This window comes from Neodiprion fabricii, chromosome 1 (genome assembly GCF_021155785.1).
Source record: "Neodiprion fabricii isolate iyNeoFabr1 chromosome 1, iyNeoFabr1.1, whole genome shotgun sequence".
In the NCBI taxonomy this organism is placed as follows: domain Eukaryota; kingdom Metazoa; phylum Arthropoda; class Insecta; order Hymenoptera; family Diprionidae; genus Neodiprion; species Neodiprion fabricii.
In genome coordinates this window covers 17597116-17618234 of record NC_060239.1, presented here as the reverse complement: position 1 = coordinate 17618234, position 21119 = coordinate 17597116, and the positions used below count along the sequence as shown (strand labels likewise).

At 45.3% G+C, this 21119-nt stretch overlaps 2 protein-coding genes across 2 annotated transcripts; both read right to left on the bottom strand.

Annotated features, from left to right (window-relative positions):
- Nucleotides 1-1374: 1374 nt before the first annotated feature.
- LOC124187817 (uncharacterized protein F54H12.2-like) lies at nucleotides 1375-2565 on the bottom strand. The gene has a single exon (XM_046580005.1). The coding sequence runs from the start codon at nucleotides 2563-2565 to the stop codon at nucleotides 1375-1377; it is 1191 nt and encodes a 396-aa protein (XP_046435961.1).
- A 4800-nt stretch (nucleotides 2566-7365) lies between these two features.
- On the bottom strand, nucleotides 7366-8853 carry LOC124187816. The gene has a single exon (XM_046580003.1). It carries the CDS (start codon nucleotides 8851-8853, stop codon nucleotides 7366-7368), a length of 1488 nt encoding a protein of 495 aa, XP_046435959.1.
- Between the last annotated feature and the right edge of the window lie 12266 nt (nucleotides 8854-21119).

The following is a 21119-nucleotide window of genomic DNA, read 5'->3' as shown; positions in this document are numbered from 1 at the left end:
GGCGTGTGTGATCATCCGTGTTTGACACAAAGGCTGTCGGGCGTGTCCAGATGAGGGGTATCTGATCCGCTGCAAAAACCCCGGTCTTCCCGTTCGAAATCGCCGGCATCGCGCTCCATATCTGTAGACTGTCCATTTTGTACCTCGTGTTCTTCTCCTTCTTCTTCTTCTTCACCCTCGTTATCGGAGATAATCATACCATTCGTAGAAGGTTGTGAGGAGGTATGTGAGTCAATCGCAGTAGTAAGTATTTCGTAGGGAACGGTAACTTCGCCGTCTGACGTAGGCGCAGACGGATCAGGAGAGATTTTCAGTGAAGCGACTGACTCTGGTATTACTGGTTGTAGCGTGAAATTTCTTTTTGGTACCTGCAGCGGCTGATTACTAGTCGAACTCTCCTCTCCGATGATTTTGGGCTTACTGGCTGACAATGCTTCTGTATAATCGTATTTAGTTAGAATATCGTTATTGTTGATCCATTTCTTCAGTTTGAGTGCGTTGTTCATCGCACATTTGAAAAATTCCTCCTTCTTAACGCCGTGGAAGAAGCACCATACCGAAGACCGTTCCAGTTTGTCGAACGCTGGGCAATCGATGTCCTCCAAGTTGAATACTTGACGCGCGGTACTACTTTCAATATATTTACATTTATCGTGTCCACGGGCAAAGATTCGATGAGCGTTACGTGCGATTTCTCGAAGGTTAACGTCTAATTGAACCAGCGAGATATCACCTTCAAACCACTCGATGCCATGAAGGTAGCAGGTTACGTAATTGTTCACGCCACGTTCTTTGAGCGGTAGATCCGTGAAGGGATATGGCGGTTCTATTAACCAATGCGCCGAGTAGCGGTGATCGATGGTGACGACTGCCACCTCTTTCGGTATAAATTTACCATAGATATTTCGAAATCCTTGAATATCTATCACGTAATCCATACTTGAACTTGAAAGAATGTAGTCGAATGAATAGAGAGCTGGAAGAGCGAACCTGCAGTGACGTAATTTGAATGCTGACTGGCTCGGCACCGTAGTTACGGGTGTTTATATACAGCCTTGCGTTACAATCCCCGTCTCAATTTTTGTTTATCGGGTGTCTCCAGCCGGTCTGTTGCTCCCCTTGAAGACGTTGGCGTGGTGTAGTCACAGTGTTCTCTCTAACGGAAATCACCACCTGGTATGTCATAGAAGCGGTCGTGATAGAAGGGGCGTGATCTCCCTCTCTTTCTTAGCCCGAAAAATCTGTAATGACCTGACGTGCAGCATCAACTTCAATAAGATTATCAAATTCATCGTACACTAGGCAATTCGCAGTTTCTTTGAGAGCATCGTCGAACCGCACTTCGACCCTGAGAGTTCCATGTTTGATGAGCGACTAGTGCGATGTACAGTTGGCCGAAAGATCGGGGGTTAGGTCAAAAGCCAATAGACAATTTCCTTTAGCGAACTGCTGCCGGTCGATACCGTTTCCTTCGTTCAGAAAATGAATCCCCGTACCGGAGAAAAGGGTATGATAAGCGTCCACGTAGAGATCGTCTTTGCCAAAACTCATCTGTAGCGGCTTCGATGGGACTTGCACCCCGTCGACGTACAACGACAGGAAATTCAAAGAGTAGTTTTGGAAATTAAACGGATTGCGCTGTCTGTCGCCGTTGAAGGCTTTATTGCTGACAAAACCGATTATCACTCGTTTCGGTAGTTGTCCGAGTATGACATTGTCCAGTGTTTCTGCCTGTACTCCTGCGTGTATGGTGAAAGACTTCACCTCGACTCTGGTTACGGGATATTTTGTCGTACCTTTGGCTAGCGTCCGTGCGTGCGCCAGCAAGATTCCAGGGCTGATCTTCATTCGGCGAACGAGCAGTGAAGTTTCCAGTATGTGCAGCTTGTGGCGATTTTCGGCTTCCATGATGCAAAAACTGTCTCTTGATCTCACAAGTCGAAGACGCAGTTCCACACCGTTGATTAAAAATTTGTCTTGATTAAATACGTCACAGTGCAGATGTCCAATCAGATCAACGGTACGTGCATTGCTCATGATCCTTTTGCGTTCGATGAAACCTCGGTCAGCACCGACGGCGTCGGCGTCGTATACATCCGATACTCTATCCTCGCTGTCGTACCATAGAGCCGAAGAAAGATGGGATTTCTTGGCAGGGGGTGCGTAATTCAGTAGAGTCTCTATATATGCTCGATAGGCGTAAGAGTTGTTGGCTGGTGAGACTAGTTTTTGATTGAAGAATATATCGACTTGATTGAACATCGAGTGAAGCAGATTGTTTACCGGAGTGGCATGCGGAGTAGCCGCGTTGCCTTCGCCTGCCGGTGGGGTAGGAGAAGACGGTTGTAGCTTCACTCGTACGCTAAGCATAGTGTGCACCAAATCGATGTACTCATCACCGTTTCCAGGTACAACAAATTCAATCGGGGAATCGTCGGTTAGAGATGATACGGGCTTGTAGTGTACCCATTGACCAGCCTCAATAGACGTCTGTATTGGTGGTAGAGAAAACAAATCCAGTTCCGACTTCATACACTCACCCGAGTGCGCGTGCAGGAAGGCCATTGTTGATGTTTAGATTGAAGACGAGCGGCGCGTGGGCTTACCGGGGTCCGAATATGTCTGTAAGGTCCCGTTTTTTACAACACTTTTGCCGCTTAGTTTTCTTGACGGTTCCGGCACGCTTGGGTATCTTGGCCGATGTTTTCTTTTTCGACCTTCGTCTAATTTTTCTCGTAGTACCAGCTGCTCGGTGCGCGCCGACAAGTCTGTTGACGCGGGGAATGTTTGACTGACGCGCTAATCCGCCGGCTCGGCTTTTATAACCGCTGCCCTTCATGAGTTTATCAATTTTTTCTTCAGCAGCTCTTTTCAATTTGTGTCCTGATTCTATGAAACGACTCTTGACTGCCTGTTTGAACGGAGTGTCGTTTCTTACGTCTGTCATGACGTTCATCCCTGCACGCAGTGCTTCTCTTCCGACCGCGCGAGCACCACTGGACAGCAGAGGTAGTATTCGACGAAACAGACCTCCCAAGAAGCTGCCGATTCCGTGCCCGCGTTGATGCGGTGCTCCTCGGTAAACCGTCTCAATGCCTCCACCGCCGAGCTGTTTTTCGTAATGTTGTATATAATGAGCCATGTCGTACCTGGTATGTTTTCCCTCTCTCTTTTGCTGAGCGACTCCTGTGATTCCAGTCAATTACTGAACGCGTCTAAAATGCAGCGTTACCGTCAGTGTCCCGCTCGTGAATGGTGCTGGACTACCGAATTGATCTCTTATATCGATCTCGATGGTTTGAAAGTTCGTGAGCATCAGTGGTACGTAGTACAGTGGCGATAGTGTTTTCATCTCTGATTCGCCTTGTAAGATATTGTCTTTGCCGCATGTTTGAATGACTCGTAACAGCGGGGCGTAAACATCTCCAACGATACGTGGCTCCACCAGATCGCAATAAATAAACATCTGGCAGCCGGGGATCCTTGATGATTTGTTGATTTCGGATAGCTTGCAATCTGATACCTCAACTGCACCTTCCCCAGGAGTATTGTAATGCGTGACACAGGGTATCGTTTCATTTTTCACTGGCGCATACCCCCGAGGGTGTTCAAACGTGAGTGGATAATGAATTTCGGCCAGCCCGACTTCCCAGTCTCCCGTTAGTTGAATCTGACGCGGTAACTGGGTAATGTAACAGCACGTCCGATTCTCCGGAAAAAACTGCATCGAGCTGTTGCTCGGTAAAGTTAGGGAAACTGATCCCGGGACATTTTCTTTGATGCACGAAACGAACGGTGAACACTCAACGACTGCGAGACATGCTGCAATAACACGCCATTTTATCATCCCCGTGTTTCCCCCTCTACGCGCTGAAGTTCAGGGTCGTAGAACAAGCCGTCGATTACTTCGCCGTTGAGATCTTCCAAGACGTACACTATCGGTGAACGTGCAAGCACTCGTCGGATCTTGAATAATTCTTCGCTCCAGTTTGCCGCATAGCCTTTTTCAAATGTTCCCTTGGTTTTACTAATTCGTACAAAATCATTCTTATGGAATCTCGGTTTGCCATTTGGACGCGGAGGATAACGCTTTTCCATGTGGGCACGTGCTGTAGCAGCATTGCGAAGCGTCACTTCCGACGGCGCCATGCCGATGCTCGAGTGAACTGTATTGTTGTAGGCTTGCACGATGTGTGGCAAAACATCGACGTAGCGTTGCGTCTTTTTATGCGTGAAGTAACGCCACAGGCGTTCTTTGAGTGTACGATTGAATCGCTCCACGATAGCTGCTTTCACATCGGGATTACGAGTAACACGATATCGTATTTCATTGTCGCGAAGTATCTTCTGAAAAGCACTTCCGACAAATTCTTTACCTTTGTCCGTTTGCAGTAAGTCAGGTCTGCGCGGCGTAGTGTGTAACACTTGCTCGAAACCTTCAGCAACGGTTGCGGCTGTCTTTCGTTTCAGCGGGACCACCCATGCGTACTTGCTCAATACATCGATGACCACCAGGAGATAGCGAAAACCGTTGTTGCGGCTCTTCATGGAACTCAGGTCAGCCAGGTCAGCTTCCCATACGTCGTCTATGTTGGAAACGTTGTACCTTGCTCTCGGAAATTTCCTGTGCACGGGCTTGTGTAAGGTGTAGGCATTCTTAGCTGCCAGCCATTTTCTCACCGAATCGCGAGAGTTGTTTTCGCGTGCAACATCTTCCAGAATTCGTGCTCCCGCGTAACTGGCAGTATGCGAGGGATTGTAATACGTTTCTTCAGGAAGAGTCGTCATTTTTCTTCAGCCGAAGTGTTTTCCAACCGGATTTTGCTCCGGTGGCGCGTTTGCGTAGAGCGTATCCTGCGTCGTGAGAACGGCTGGTTACGGGTGTAACGTTTGCGGAACTTCGTCGCTTCGTCGGGGAACTACTGGCGTGTGTCGATAGTTGTTGCGATGTTACCGTCGGTAGACCCGGAGTGTCGAATGTGCGTATGTCTTTCCAAAGCGTATCGTTCCCCACGTATTCTCGGGGTACGTTGATCGTCTGAAGAAACCGTGCAAACTGACCAGCCCCTGTAGGAGTAAAAGTCTTCCTAGATCGCATGGCGTGATTGACCAGGTCGACGATGTTTGCGCCGGGAACTGTAACGCCGTCTAACGAGACGGTTCCTGCGGCATTCCAAGAAAATCGTTCCGGTACGCTGCCGAGTTCGCGCATCAGCATTTCGGCCTTTGCACGATACTTCTTTGGTACCGCTGACGCGACTTTCTTTGCGCGCGCTTGAATGTTGCCAGGACTCGCAGCTACGGTGGGAGATATCATTGATTCTTCGGCTGTGTTTCCGTCTTCTTCTTCCTCCTCCTCCTCTTCCTCCTTCTCCGTTTCCTCGAGAACGTCTAATTTCATGGGTTTGCGTGCGTCGTTTGCAAAAAACAAATATCGTTGAAGTACCTGCTGATAGAGTTTCCATTTTTCTGCGTCGTCTTTCGACGGTTTGTTCAAGATGTCCTTCATCTCGTTGTCGAGTCTTGAAACGGGATCGGTGTGTGTGGTAGTTGTATTTCCAGGTGAAAGCGTAGTGGCTATACCCTCGCTGACGCGTTGTTGAAATCTCTCCATACTCTCCATAGGAATTAAAGCCATCTTCTTTGTACGTTCCATTTTGCTACTTGGAGAAGAGGCTGGAGGCTAAAGTCTCGAGTAACGGAGCGAGCAAGAGGGTGAGAAATCCGTTCCCACGTTGAACAAGAAAACGTTTTTTGGATTTCCAGGTACCCCGGTTGCTGGCCAACTGCCGTAATGTCTGTTTATGACGTGCCAGACGATTTTTCTGAATTCTGGACAGTGCTACGTTACCCTCCAAGGTGTTCAATGCACACTCACAAATAGTCTTTACCAGCGAATTGTCGGCCGTGCGTAGCAATGCCGATCTCTGCAACGGGTTCAATTTCTGCAGAGCGTGCAGCGCTACTGCGTTTGCTTTGGTGAAATCGGCACGAGCTCTGCGACCGGACGCGGTACGGCGTATTCGAGGCATCACAGCTGAACGACTGGAACCCGGTGCGCATTAGTGACCTTTATATCCTTTCGCGGAACGTAGACATAGTGATTATCGTCCGAAGGGAAGATGTTTGATCGGAAACGGTAATTCTCCGGAGTGGATTGCTTCAGGTCGAAAAGCAGATATCCGTGTGGGGCTGCGGTAGCGGCGTGATAGGCCTCTTGAAGAAACCTCGGATCTTCGGGATACACCTGTCTGGCAAGATGTTGAATTTGGGCACGATCCCGTGGATTTTTGAAGAAGACTATGTAGTTTGCATTGACGGAAATATCTCTTTGACCGTTGCCCTTGTGAAAGAGATTTTGTGTTATGTAGAAAACGCTGAGGTTCTTATGATGACAGACCTTGGTAAAAAGATCAACGACGACATTGTTTGAAGCCTCTCGCATCAGATCGTCGATTACCAAAAGTTTCGGTTTTTTGTCACCCTCGTAATCGGCGTGTTGCGGTAACCCCTCGCGGTACTCTATACTCTTGTCCCCGTCGTACAACGGCTGCCATTCGTCAAAGTACCATATCACACGACTAAATCTTGTGTCGCACATTGACGTTCCATGACGCAGAAAGTTCTTGACGAAATTTGATTTACCGCATCCTGATGGCCCGGCTACAATGACCGAAAACGGGTGTTTCCAACGTGTGTCCGTCATCGAACAAGAAGAAGAAGAAGAAGAAGAATCCAGGGATAATGCGGGATCTATAAAAAATTGAAACAATTGAAAACACGTTCTTTTACTACGCTAGCTTGCTCGCGGCGGCGGCGGCGGCGGCGGCAGCGGCGGCGGCAGCGGCGGCACTCCCTTCGTGCGCTGACCATGAGCTTATTCAAGCGCACGCGGAAGCGTAACCGCGCAGGTACGAGCTCATCGGCGCGGTCGCGGTCGAGCTGATTGTGTGTGAGGCGCGTACGCCATGAGCTTATTCGTACGCGTGCGCGCAGTGATATCAGTTTGAAAACAGCGCGCCCCGCCGCGGTTTACGAGATGAATTTTTACGAGCAATGCGAGATTTTTTCACAATTTTTCATGCGTAGGGTTTAAGCGTGGTACTAACCTTTATACAGTTTGGCGGGACACATACAAGAGAGTATCTGATGGGTTGGCCTGGCGTCTCGCCGGTTGGAATAACAGGCGGTTGGGGTAAGAATCCCTTCGGTGTCCTCTGTCTGTCCGTCCGTCTATTTGTTTGTCTGTCTATCTATCTGTCGCTCAAACGCGCGCGTGGCTTGCCGTCCGGGTGTCTATACTACCGCAGGGTGAGAAGACGGAAGCTGTGGTGTGCAACTGCTCGGAGTCTGGGATCTTCGTCATCATCCAGTGCGATAACCGTAGGGCAGCGTATCGAAACTCGTGACGCAACAACGCCTTTTCACGTACACCGGTTTACACGTTTTGTGCTCGGAGCGCGTCACGACTGCGTGCAGTTCCGTTCGTCGAACGGCGCGATACTCCAAGGGAATGGGTGCAGCGGCTTCTACCACCATCCGCTTGATGGCCTCGAAGTTGATTTTCGAGCTCGTTGCGTGATTCAGTGATATGCCTTTCACCTTGCAAATTTCCACCTCTTCACCATTCGGACGTTTAATGATGAAAGTATAGAATTTTGGCCCTCCCGAGACGAAAGCGCGTATAAAACTCCCACGGCCGTAAGACGCCAACTCGTCCGTCAGGTCGCCAAGAAAGTTACCCGTGGGAGGTTCATACTCGTTTGGCCTTCGGAGGTTTCGGGTATAAATTACTGAATCGGTGTCGTAATAGAGCACGCGCCGATCGAGCTTCTCAAGGAACGAGAAGAGCTTCAGCCGAGCCTGGGCAGTGGTGTACGAGGCAATCACGACGTTTGCCAGCGCTGACGGTTCAACGCCGTGTTGCACGTGCGACCAACGCACGTACAACACTTCGTCATTCACGGGCAGCAAACCGGACACCTCGACTTCAGGGTTGGTCAAAAGCTCGAGCAGCTGCTGACGCGTCTTTATGACCTCTGTTTTTACCAGATTCTCGCGTTGCCGGAACTTGCCCCAAAACGAATTTAAGCATAATTTGAAAACTGATCGCATGCCGGGATTCTTAGCAATACGGTCGCGATCTAGCCGTATACCCTCGACCCGCTCATACTCATCAAGGTAGCGCATTCGAGCCGACTCGTCCTCGCATTCAGCAGGCCAGCCGCTTGCCTCTTGCTTAATCTTGAGGAAGGTGTCGATATAGCCGGCGAAATGCCCACCTTGACGAGTAGTCGGGTCTAACGATGTCACCGTATACGACCAGATCTCGCTTATGCTCCTGATCTTGTATCCCATTTCCACGGCTTTTTTTAATTTGATCGACACCCACGTGCCCTCGAATTCTCGCGCAGCCTCGTCATCATGTCTACACTCGTCCTGGTTCAAACTCTGACAACATGAGCGGCACAAGGCAAACATGAGTTTGTCATGCATGCGCACCGGTAAAACAGGGTGATAAAGATTGCGAGGCGGTAAAACTCGGCACTTGATGAGCCCCTCAACTCGCGTGATGTCGCAACCGCTCGACCCTGTCAAGAGCTTACACTCCTCTCCAACGTAGACCGTCGGGTGGCCAACAGGGAACCTTCCATTCTTACAGATGAACGGATACAACGAGCAAACATCGATGTATCGTATTTCCTCGTACGCGTTGCCCGTTGCATCTGTTTTCACCTCGTAGTATCGGGAAGCGTTCCCCGTTCGACCGCCGTAGAACGCATCACGCGGATTGAGTGCTTCGCTCGTGGCAGTGCCAGCGATCAGCGGGTGTGTTACCACGTACTCCCTCATATCCTCGTTCTCCCTCAAGCTCCGATCAAACTCGCATTCCCACTGTTCCATCACGCGGTAACCCAATGGACTTACCGTCACGAGCTCCGACAGAAATCGGCTCCTCGGCGGACCTATCGTTCACCATCGTCTCATTCACCCCTGTCTCTCCCGCAATCGCCAACTCCTCGCACGCAACACAGCCCTCGAGAAGAGCTGCCTCGTTCTCGCTGGTATCCATCATGAATTCTAACACAAGGAAACTTTGATATACCACTCGCGCACAACGTATTTATACGCGACAACTCCCTGCTACGCCACAGCGTACGGACAATCATCCGGACTTACCGTCACGAGCGGTAGAAACCGGCCCCTCGGTGGGCCTCCCCAGCGCTACTCCTTGCGACGCAATCGTCTCATCGGCGACGTCGACGACGATATCACAAAGAGCCGCCTCATTCTCCACGGAGTCCTCCAGCATCGCGCGGAATTCTAACGGTTGGAAAACTTGATCTAAATTTTTCCATATTACATATTTTCTTTTATCTTTTTACCCCACTCTGAAGATCCGGTAATTCAAACTCCACACAAACGTACACTGCGCACAACACAAATAACAACTTACCGTTTCGCTCGTTGTACTCAGCCATCAGCGCCCGAACAACGGCGAAGCGGGTGGCACCCCGCTGACGAATTACACTCGCGGCTACACTGAGGCACTCGTAACCCCGCAACGCACCGGTGCTGTGGAGGTGCGCCAGGGCCCGTGCCCCGCAGACCGCCAGAAGCTCTCGCAAATGCCGAAGCAATTCCGCATGTGACATGCGGAACAACAGCTCCCGACGAAAAACAGGGCACACCCGCACAAGACTCGCGTTAGCCTTCCTAGCCTGGCTAGCTGCCTTCACCACCGCGTAACGGAGATCGTTAATTGATTGCATTATTTAAAAAATATGGCAATAATTGACACAGAATCGTTGTTTTCGCCAACACTGCGATTTTCTAACTGAGAAGATCTCCGGGCCCACAATTATTTATAAGTTCAACAGGTTGGGTTTTGTTTGGGCCAAACGCTATTACAATACGTTACCACGCCGCTTCTTGAGCTAAGTATACGAAATTTTACTATGGTCCGCTAGCGTAAACCTTCCGCGGCGGGACACCCGCAGCCAGGGTGAAAATAAACCAAAGCCATCCGGACCCAACGCGGAGGCTGCCTGCTACATATGGCAAAACAAATCTATTGACAGCGATAATCATGGTTTTCTCATAATTAAACAAAGTTGTACAGCTGACGTCATTTATCCTGGTGAAAAACTTGCATGCCCTAAAGCCTACTTTGATTAACGGGAGAACGGGTATTCGTCGAGACATATGAAATTTAGAGATAAAATAGAAAACGATCCGATGGATTCACTCGCAATTCCTACCTCAAATCGTGGAGCTGATTCGGCGGTTGGTGACGGTTAGAAACAAGTGAATTTGAGAATAATGTTAATACTCTTCTCATGCGACGTCTATGTACGAGTATACCGCCATCGATAAACTGCAACTGTTTGTACCACCCTCAGAATAGGAAACGAGTTATAAACCTAATGCATACTGGACCTATGGAGATTGTAGACTCATCTTGAGACATCAAAATGATACAGCCGGTGAGACCCCCCTTTTGTATTCCTTCGTCCACTGAGGCATAACAATCAACATACCGTAAGAGCGTACGTTGGAAAAACAGGGACCAGCCTACCGTCCGACGCAAGGCCCAAACATTGCAAGCGTAACACGGTCCATGCTGTATACACCCACAGCTCTTCCCATCATCTTTCTTCTGTTACTATGATTACGTATACGTCCCTCGATAGACTGCAACTGTTTGCACCACCCTAGGGAACGGAAACGAGATATAAACCTAATGCAGACCTACGGAGCTTGTAGACTCATCTTGCGAATACGAAATGATACACCCGGTGAGGCCCCCTTCGTATTCCCGCGACGACCACTAAGGCATAACAAACACCATATCCTAAGGCTGTACGTTGGAAAAGCGGGGACCAGCCTACCGTCCGACGCAAGGCCCAAACATTGCAAGTATAACACGGTCCATGTTGTATACACCCACAGCTCTTCCCATCATCTTTCTTCTGTTACAATGATTACGTATACGTCCCTCGATAGACTGCAACTGTTTGCACCAGCCTCAGAAACGGAACCGAGATATAAACCTAATGCAGGTCTACGGAGATTGTAGACTCATCTTGCGACAACGAAATGATACACCCGGTGAGGCCCCTTTGTATTTCCTCGTCGACCACTAAGGCATAACAAACAACATATCCTATGGCCGTACGTTGGAAAAGCGGGGACCAGGCTACCGTCCGGCGCAAGGCCCAAACATTACGGGTATAATACGGTCCATGCTGTACACACCCACAACTCTTCTCATCATCTTTTCTGTTACAATGATTACATATACATCCCTTGATAGACTGCAACTGTTTGCACCAGCCTCAGAAACGGAAACGAGATATAAACCTAATGCAGACCTACGGGGATTGTAGACTCATCTTGCGACAACGAAATGATACACCCGGTGAGGCCCCTTTGTATTTCCTCGTCGACCACTAAGCCATAACAAACAACATACCCTAAGGCTGTACGTCGGAAAAGCGCGGGCCAGCCTACGAGCCGTCACAAGTCCCAAACATTACGTGTATAACATGAACCATGCTGTATACACCCGTAACCCTTCCCATTATTTTCTTCTCTTGCAATGTCTACGTATACATACCTCGATAGACTGCAACTGTTTGCACCGACCATAGCTCCGAATTCGAGCTCTAAACCTAATGCAAGTTTGATACTGGCCTATCGAGATCGTTGGGTTTTCTGGCGACATATTTACATTTGTCTTACTCCCCATCGTGGAAACGAAATATAATCAACGGCGTAAGCTTGATATAGTCTGGTAAGGAACGCCTGAATCATACGAGGCATTAGAATTTCGTTAATTCTTTTTAGTCACGCTGCAAACGCCGTTTTGTAGAGTGGGGGGTTACACCCTCTATATTCAAGTGAGATACAAAAGAGCGTCAGTCTTGCGACAACTACGGAAGAATCCTCACGTGAACTATAGCTACATCCAAATCTTCTGCACCAATGGGCAACGTGAATAAAATGTATAAAACATTTACGAAGGCTTTGAAAAAGACTGAGAAAAATCTGCTGTTGTCGACAACGTATAGTCTAAATAATTCTTTTACTAAGAAAATAGTCATCGGTCTCGGTCTACGGCTCGACGATCAGTTTGAACCGGTCATCAAACTCGTCAACAACTCATCCGGAGGCGTGCGTCTGACACCAGCGGCCTGGTCACGACTCGCAGATGAGTTGGACAATATCTCCGAATACCTTGACATAGAAGGATACACCGATGCCCAATGGTATTTTAATCGGATTGAGCTTGGTGGCTGCAACGTCGAATTGTCAACAGCACACGGTGAGCGAGCCGTCAGATTTGAAATACCTACGGAATCCGAAGTCACCGAATCAGAAGATAAGGAATCAGACTGCCCAGACTCGGCCACCCAGGATGAGAACGTTCAGTCACCCGCCAAACGCCAGAAAGTGTATCAACCCACCATTGTAATGCAGAAATCCACATTCAACGGACTTAGAGCTATATTTGTATGTGTCGACGAACGGCTACGAAGGCTTCAGCGTTTAGCCCATTCAGTAAACGAGTGCAAGAAATCATACGTCGCATACATAGCCGAGAAAGTGAATCTGACGCAGCTCAAGGAACCGAGTCTTCATCGCATCAGGCAAATAGCGGAGAAGGAATACGGCGCTGTCCTAGAACACATCGCGTCGTCATCGAATCCTGCCTTTGCCGAGAATTACCTCAGTATTGTTCTCCTTGAAATTACCCGGCTGTTTCCATCATACCTCGCTGCTGAAATCAAGCAGGCCATCGAAACTGAGGACAAAGCCTTAGCCAGCCTCTGAACAAACTATTTCGACACTACCATCATTAAGCATCGGGATAACCTCCTGTCCGCTATTTCGCAATGAAGACCAAGGGCACCGCACAACTCGAAATCAATCAAGAGGAAATATCAGACGTATGTGTTACCCTGAGAATTTTTTCGTGTGAAGAGACTCGGATCAACACGGCTACACCCCGCCAAGCGAACGCAGATGCTGTAGATGAACCATTGTACGTGCCCGAAGAACAGCCTTATCCATGGGTGGTACTGTCTATACTCGTGATTGCTATAATTATTATAAGTATAGTGGTGATGTGGGGCGCTGTAACTATAACAAATAAAAACATCCTGCTCCAACAACAAGCAAACAAATAGTAATAACCATGTACGTATTTGCACCTGTGTTAACCGAATAAACCTGCGAGGATGAGACTTGATTTTTCTACGCAATCCACCATTGAGTTCTGTTTCTTCACCTACCCACCCTGATCCTCGTACATCTAAGTATGCCTATAGTCTTGCATTAAGAAAGAGAGAGAGAGTGACCAGGTCTATATTTTCCAAGCACACGTAAACCTTAGGATAAACACTGACGGCTGGGTAAGGTCAGTGACACGAGCACCCGACACAAAGAGAGCAGGGATGGAGAAAGAACGAGAGCCGGGGTAAAGGACCTGTAACCCCAAACGTCCAAGTCGCAGAGTTCGCTTCGTGAACGGAGGTAGCGGGGCCAGATGGGTAGGTGGCCCCAGAATCGGCCGCACGGCCAGGGGCACCAGGGTAAGGGGATCGTCCCATGGTCAGGGTGCACAGGCCCAGAGGCCATCCCGTAGAGTCCGGAATCTGATTCGCGGTCAACGGTACCCGTGGTAAGGGGTCGTCACACGATGTTCACCTCGTGGCGAGGGGGTCGCGGGCGAAGGGCTGACGAGCCGCGGAACTTCGAGGCGGAAAAACCGCTCCTTGGTAAGGGGTTGCCGGAAAGGGGTGGTCGTCCGGAGAAGCTTCTAGAATAAAATACCTCCTTGACGAGGGGCTGCGGGGGAAGGGGCCGCAAAATTTGCTCCTTGGCGAGGGATGGCGGGGGGAAGGGGATGGCGTCCCAAAATTCGCTCCGTGGCGAGGGGCGGCGGGGAAAGGGGATGGCGTCCCAAAATTCGCTCCGCGGCGAGGGGCGGCGGGGGAAGGGGATGGCGTCCCAAAATTCGCTCCGCGGCGAGGGGCGGCGGGGGAAGGGGATGGCGTCCCAAAGTCATTCCTAGCCGAGGGGCGGCGGGGGAAGGGGATGGCGTCCCAAAGTCACTCCTAGGCGAGGGGCGGCGGGGGAAGGGGATGGCGTCCCAAAGTCACTCTTAGGCGAGGGGCGGCGGGGGAAGGGTATGGCGTCCCAAAATTCGCTCCGTGGCGAGGGGCGGCGGGGGAAGGGGATGGCGTCCCAAAATTCGCTCCGCGGCGAGGGGCGGCGGGGGAAGGGGATGACGTCCCAAAATTCGCTCCGTGGCGAGGGGCGGCGGGGGAAGGGGATGGCGTCCCAAAGTCATTCCGCGGCGAGGGGCGGCGGGGGAAGGGGATGCCGTCCCAAAGTCACTCTCAGGTGAGGGGCGGCGGGGGAAGGGGAAGGCGCCCCAAAGTCACTCTTAGGCAACGGGCTGGCGCCGGAGAGGGGTGCGAGGGGGGTTTGTCGTGACGCCCCAAAGTGCCCCTATACTACTCCCACTTTTTGAAATTGTTGAAATTTTGCTATCAACGATTTCAGAATTCCAATTTTAGTCATAATTCTTGTCTTCTCCCCGATCGTTGAGGCGTTGTTGCGTGAGATTTTATTCAAACGCCTGGTATTTTGGGTTTCGAATCGAATTCATTTTGCAATCTCCGCCAGTGACAATTTTTCAATCAAAATCTTGAACGCCGTTTTCATGATTTGTATTAATTTCAAACACTTTTCGGAATTCATGTTTGCTTCGTCTCCTTTTGATCACGCACTTAGCAAAGATAGAGTTTCAAAGCTTGCTCTAGGATGACCACTTTACGCTGACACGGTTCCTTTTATGGGCAAACAACGACGTGACTCACACATTGTCGAAAATTCGTGAGCAGCCGTATGCAATATTCTGCTACGAAAAAAATTTCAAGATATTTCTCGAACGAACCTGCTGCGCGTGGAAGATGGCAAAACAGTTCTTGGAACTTGGCGAAGAAGTTTCGCATGCCTCATGTACGAGCGAGAGCTGTGAGAGTGAACTAATCGCTAGAGTTATACCAGAGATGAGTAGGGAGATCTCCAACGCTCGGTTTTTCGTAATACCAGCTAGGTTGGAGCGTCGACGTGACACCTAGGCGGCCACGCACCGAAGGTGGCCCATTTCCGACCTGACACCTAGGCGGCCATGCACCGAAGGTGGCCCACAATCGTGCATATATAGATATACTCGGTCGCTCGAGCAAGCGGTTGCCAATCGCATCCTTGTCCCCGCTCGCACAAATGTTTCCAGGAATGCAAGAATTGGGATTTTTTTGTTTCAATTATGAATGTCAGCGAATAAAAGTATCTTGTGATTTGATGAATTTTGGATTCAATTAGCGGACGCTGAACCAAAATAATTAACCATTCCTAGCCCCAATACTTTTTTTTTTTTTTTTAATAAATATTGTCTTTTTATTGATATGAAAATATGTGACGCCTGATGTTCTCGAATATTTGTACACGCAGTCTATGCAAAAATGTACGAAGCCAGCTCGATAACATTTATGCAAAATGTGCAATAGGCAAGTGGTTGGAGGACATTTTTTTTCTCTCGAACTGAATCTTCCAGAGAACCATCAGCGAATCCCAAGCAAGCTCCATAAACATACCGAGCGAACGCGCGATCACGAACGTAGCTGTGGTGTGGCTGAGTGAATACCACATGAGGATGAATTTTCAATCACAGGTTTTTGCGCGAAGTTTTCCTGTATTCAAGTTAAGTACTGTTGCCTTTGCTATAATACTGCATTCAAGCCTTGAACAAAACACTAAAAAATAAGTTAACCACTTAATGTAAAACGAAATGTTAGATTGAGCTTAAAATTCAAGCCGGAGTTACATAAACTAAGATAATTACAAGTGCAATATTGTAAATATTGAACATTTATTGTTCATCTAAGAAAATATGGTTTCCTCCTCAAAAAAAAAAAAAAAAAAAAAAAACATGAGGATGGAGTGATGCGGGACACGGGTTCGATCGCAGTTCACTCTTTTCTTTTCTTATCTTCAAATTCAGTCCCGGCTTTTTTTTTGTATTTTCGGAGAGAAAAAACAAATCAAAGAAAGAAAAATTTCCAGAGCCGGTCGATTTTTTCCTTCTTTTCTTTTGTTTTTTTTTTTTACTGAACCCACCTTTTTTGTAGTGGGGGTAACCCAGAAGAGAACAAATAATTGAAACAATAAAATTCCGAGAGCGAATCGATTTGTTCCCCGTTTTTGGCGCCTCTTTTTTGATAAGGAAAAGTTTTGACAGTAATGTAAAATAGAGATTACTAAACACAAATGTATTGTTTTTTAATAACACCGGCCCACAAAAAAAAGTGGTCTGTACTTTTGACCGGACCTACCTATTTTTATGTATTTCGACTCGCTCAATCCGAATCTGAAGTCAATTTTGCCCGTACACCCTCAAAATTTTGAGTAAATTGCAAAAAACCATAAAAATCGCCAAAAATTAGCATTTTTGGTGAGAAAAAAATTTATGGAAGTATAGACCAAGTATGATTTTTATGCACTTTGGTCCGCATAAACCCAAATCTGAAGTTTATTCAACCATAAGCCATTCAAAATTTAATTGGGCCGGTGTTATTAAAAAACAATACATTTGTTTTTAGTAATCTCTATTTTCCATTAATGGCAAAAGTTTTTCTTATTAAAAAAAAAAAAAAACGCCCATTTAACATCAGTCTTGACGAGCATTTCTCAAGAAGTTTGAGAGATGCGAGATCGGAACGACAAAATTATTTCAGTAGCAAAAATGTATGGACCCCTCTCCTTTTCTGATATTGGCCGCCAGTTAAGAGGCTTCACAGTGTTCAGTTCAGTGCCAGCAGCTCTCGAGGGCGCAAGATGGTAAGTGAATTACATAATTATTTGATGAATAAGAATTCTCGACCTCGTATGTAATATATTATAGAGTCTTGGTGATCGGTCAATTAAGAAAACGTATTTTTAGTTAACGTTTCGACCCGGATATGGGCCCTCCTCAGAACGATTTATTTAAAGACTGTCAAAAAAACAAAAATAGGATTTTATAATATAAATAATGGTACTAGAAGTAATCGGGCATAAATATTGTAGATGTAATATTCTTAGAGCTATTAAATATTGTTGATAGTAAGAACCTTATTATTAATTGTGATAAGGATGTTTTTTGGTGGTATTTACCTTTTGAGTTAAGTAAGTGTAATAAGATGTAGTCGAATTCACAATTACAATTGGTGGAAACAGTGTTCTTTTGAGTGACGGTAGACAATGTCAATCTTCCAGTTATTTTTTATGTGGGAGTTACAGGTTGGTAGTCATTAATTAAAAAGATTAAAGAACTATGTTTCTTCACAGTCAATATGTCATAGTGTTAAAAGGTTATTAAAGAAGGTCGTTTAGCAATGAAATTAATTCACAGGTGTCAATTGAGTGGAGGTAGGCTCTTTATAATTAAGTTCTACATGTCTAACGAAATATTGTTGGTTAAACCACTTGGGTCAACAGGTGAATAACGACTGATGGGAGAAAACAAAATAATCCAGAGTGAAGGTGAACCTATTATAAACAATATACAGAAAAAACAATAAATATTTTGTAAGAAAGGTTATGTAGAAAGAACTGTAAATGGAGACTAAATAATTTTTTTTTTAAAATAAGAAAATATAGTTTAGGTTAAACAATATTTGTTGTGTGGGCAGAGATTAGAGGTTTGTAAATATTGCTTAAATGTTCAACGTCTTGTCTGAGATTAACCGAATTGGTATGATCTACAATGTTGCACATTTCTAATAGCAATCTTCTATAATAATTGTGTTCTTCACAAAGGATGTTTCTGTTGTCGTAATTAAATGTGTGTTGTTTATCAATACTATGTTTCGTTAGAGCTGTGTGCCGTTCCTCTGTCTCATGTATGTTGCGTTGGTGTTCCCTAATTCTGGTGTTGAGATGTCGACCCGTTTGACCTGTGTAGACTTGATTGCAGTCATTACATCGCGTGACGAAAGGTAAAAGGGCGCATCCCAATCTATGTGCCCTTTTACCTTTGCAAAAGTACGTATAATTTTTTTTTTTATTGCCAATCAAGTGGTTGATATATTCTAAGCTTAAAATCAAAAAAAAAAATTCCAAAGGTGAAAGGGCGTATGTCTTTAATTATACGCCCTTTCACCTTTAAGAATTCGAAATTTTGGCAATCTAAAGGTAAAAGGGCGTATAATTTTTTTTTTTTGACAGTCAAAATATGAAAAAAAAAAAAAGCAAAACTTTCTGTGGTCGTGAGAGCGTACGCCTTTAACTGTACACTTTTTCAAAATTAAAACCGAAAATATATTCAAAAAACGTTAAAGTACGCGTGATTGTTCTAATGTTTTTTATTTCAAAAATAGTTGTAGAACTTAAAAACATGAAAAATTATTATATAAATTATAATGTTAAATTAAAAAAAAGGAAACAGCGTGTTCATTCAGGTGCAATTCCCACACCCTCTGGCTCCGTATCGACTACACCTTTTCCTGAAACACAAAAAAAACTTGTAAAATATTATATTATAAGAATATTAAAAAAGATTTAAATTGAGAGATAAATGTACAATTTGCATGGATTGAATCTTTTTTTTTTTTTTAAGAGATAGACAAAATGTGTATAAATTTCAATACCATGAGCTAATTGTCGATAGAAACGGTGATATTTTCTAGGAATGGTTCCTGATGAACAAAAGTATTGCAGATCATCATATTTGACTGTTGATATTGCTAATTTTTTATCGTAAAGGTTTTCGAGATCAATATGTCTTTTGAAAGATCTGTTCAAAATCACAGTTTTGAAAGATTCCCAGTACTCTTTTTTAATTAGTACTGATCTGAAATTAAATCAAAAAATTTATGAGAATAAAAATGTTTGGAAAAATCAAAGTACCCAAATCAACTGGTCTTTGATGCATTGCACTATAAGTCATGTAGTTCAAAACAAGTTAGTAAAAAATATAAGTAGTACCGAGTACTTTTACGCGTAATCTGGAACCATTTTGCAGATTTCCACCCAATTTTAGAGTTGTCGCTGAAACGTATATTGGATGGAAAGAACTGAAAAAAGATTATTTCGAAGAGGAAATAAGTAAAAGGAAATGAAATATAGCTAACTTTTTTTGCATGCAATAACTATGAGATCATAAGCATATATCACTAACGACTGAAAAAGTCAGAAATAGCATAGGATTGATTGGATTCTTACCACGTCTTTCAAGTTTTTATAGTAAATAAATTTATCGTGTGACATTTCATATACGTGGTACTGTTTACCAGTTGTTTTGGCTTGTCGGATCACTTTAACCCAATCGATAGGCGCATAGATCGGAGTACCACGTGCCGCGCGTTCAATGACTGAGTGCATTGTATCGCACTCCACGTAGGTATGTCCAGTCTCCAAAAACTTTAAATTAATTTCTTGGAGATTCGGATGTTCATGAATCGTTACACCTAACATGGCGACAACGATCGAATTCTTATTTTGCCCTGAAAGTTAATTAAATTATTTTCATTAAGTTTAGTAAAGTTAATTTAATTTTTTAATTAAATCATTTCATTGATTTACCAGCACAATTATCGGCATACAAGTTCAATACTTTCACTTCAGCAGGAACTTCTTCTCTGATAAATTTGGCTAAGCAAGTAGAGATTTCTTGCGAACCTTTGTTCCCATCATACTCCGGCCAAATATAGCAATATCCTTAAATAAAATTTTCATATTCACATTAATACACGAATAAAAAGCTCGTCAAGCTGAGTTCGACTATAGCAAAATTGTCCAAAAAATGCATCATGACGACAGATTCCTATGAAATTTACTAAGAAGATTAGGTCGAGCTGCGAAAATCTATAAGAAACCTAAATCATTTTGGAGTTAGAAAAAAAATTTTTTGAGCCAAAAATTTGCTTTCTGTCAACTTACCATTATTTTTACCGACGTCAAAAATAGTAAAATTATGGGAGGCTAATTTACGACGGTAGAACAGATCCTTGGTTTTAAAAAACGGAGAATACAGAGTAGCCTCTAAGTCAAAAACAGCTGTAACAACAGTAGTTGACTTTTTTGCTGTCTGCGTATCAAGGTTCTTTTGATCTCAAGCTGCGTCCTTCCTTCGAATATGCAGATCATATTTATTTTGTTGTTCTGCTTTTTCTTCATCTGTCAAATAATAAAAACGAGCACACCAACACTGGTCTTTAAGCGGTTGATGAAAACCGATGTTCAACTCCTCTAGTTGTTTGTAGTAGGTTGCGTCAGATACTTGGCGAAATCCATTCTCAATGGCATAAGAAATATATAATTCGTACACTGATCTTTTAGAAGTGAAACCTTCGAGATATATCTTCGAACTATCTCTTCGACACCAGTGTGCCGGTACCTTCGGCAACAAGGATAGATGATGACGTATGTTATGAATATCATTGTCAGACAATTTATTTGTTGGTTCATTTTCACCTCGACGGTCTGGCGATAAAGATCCTGTAGCACTGCGTTTCTCCTTAGACATCATAACTCGAATTTTTTTGTCGGAAATGTTCAAGGTTTTTAAAAAAAAACTTTTACATACTATTATGTATGCATTGTCGACTTTGAATCTGTATATTATTTTGTTCCTGAAAAAAATAAAATAAAATTAATGATCCTTACATTGGAAAAAAAATGATTTGAGAATTTTAATTCACTTACTTGCGTCTAGGGTTAGTTTCATCGGTTTCTATGATCAGTAATTTTCCTATCAACTCACGTTGTTGATTAACATCACCTAGCTTCCAAAATTCTTCAAAAATCACTTTTCGCATATCTTCACTCACGCTGAATTCGCAGTTCATTCTGCACTGGCGTGACGAACGCATTCTCTTAGCTGGTTGTATTTTCCCGAGGCTGTAGTGTATTCAAGCCCAAGATTGCGAGTCGCTTTACGCTTACTCCTCACCCATTCATGAGGCTTAGGTCTCTTTCGACGAGTCCTTTTTTCTGCTCCAATATTGTCAGCTTCATCAGCAGATAAGACATGATTATTTTGAGAGTTGACGTCAGATTCTTGA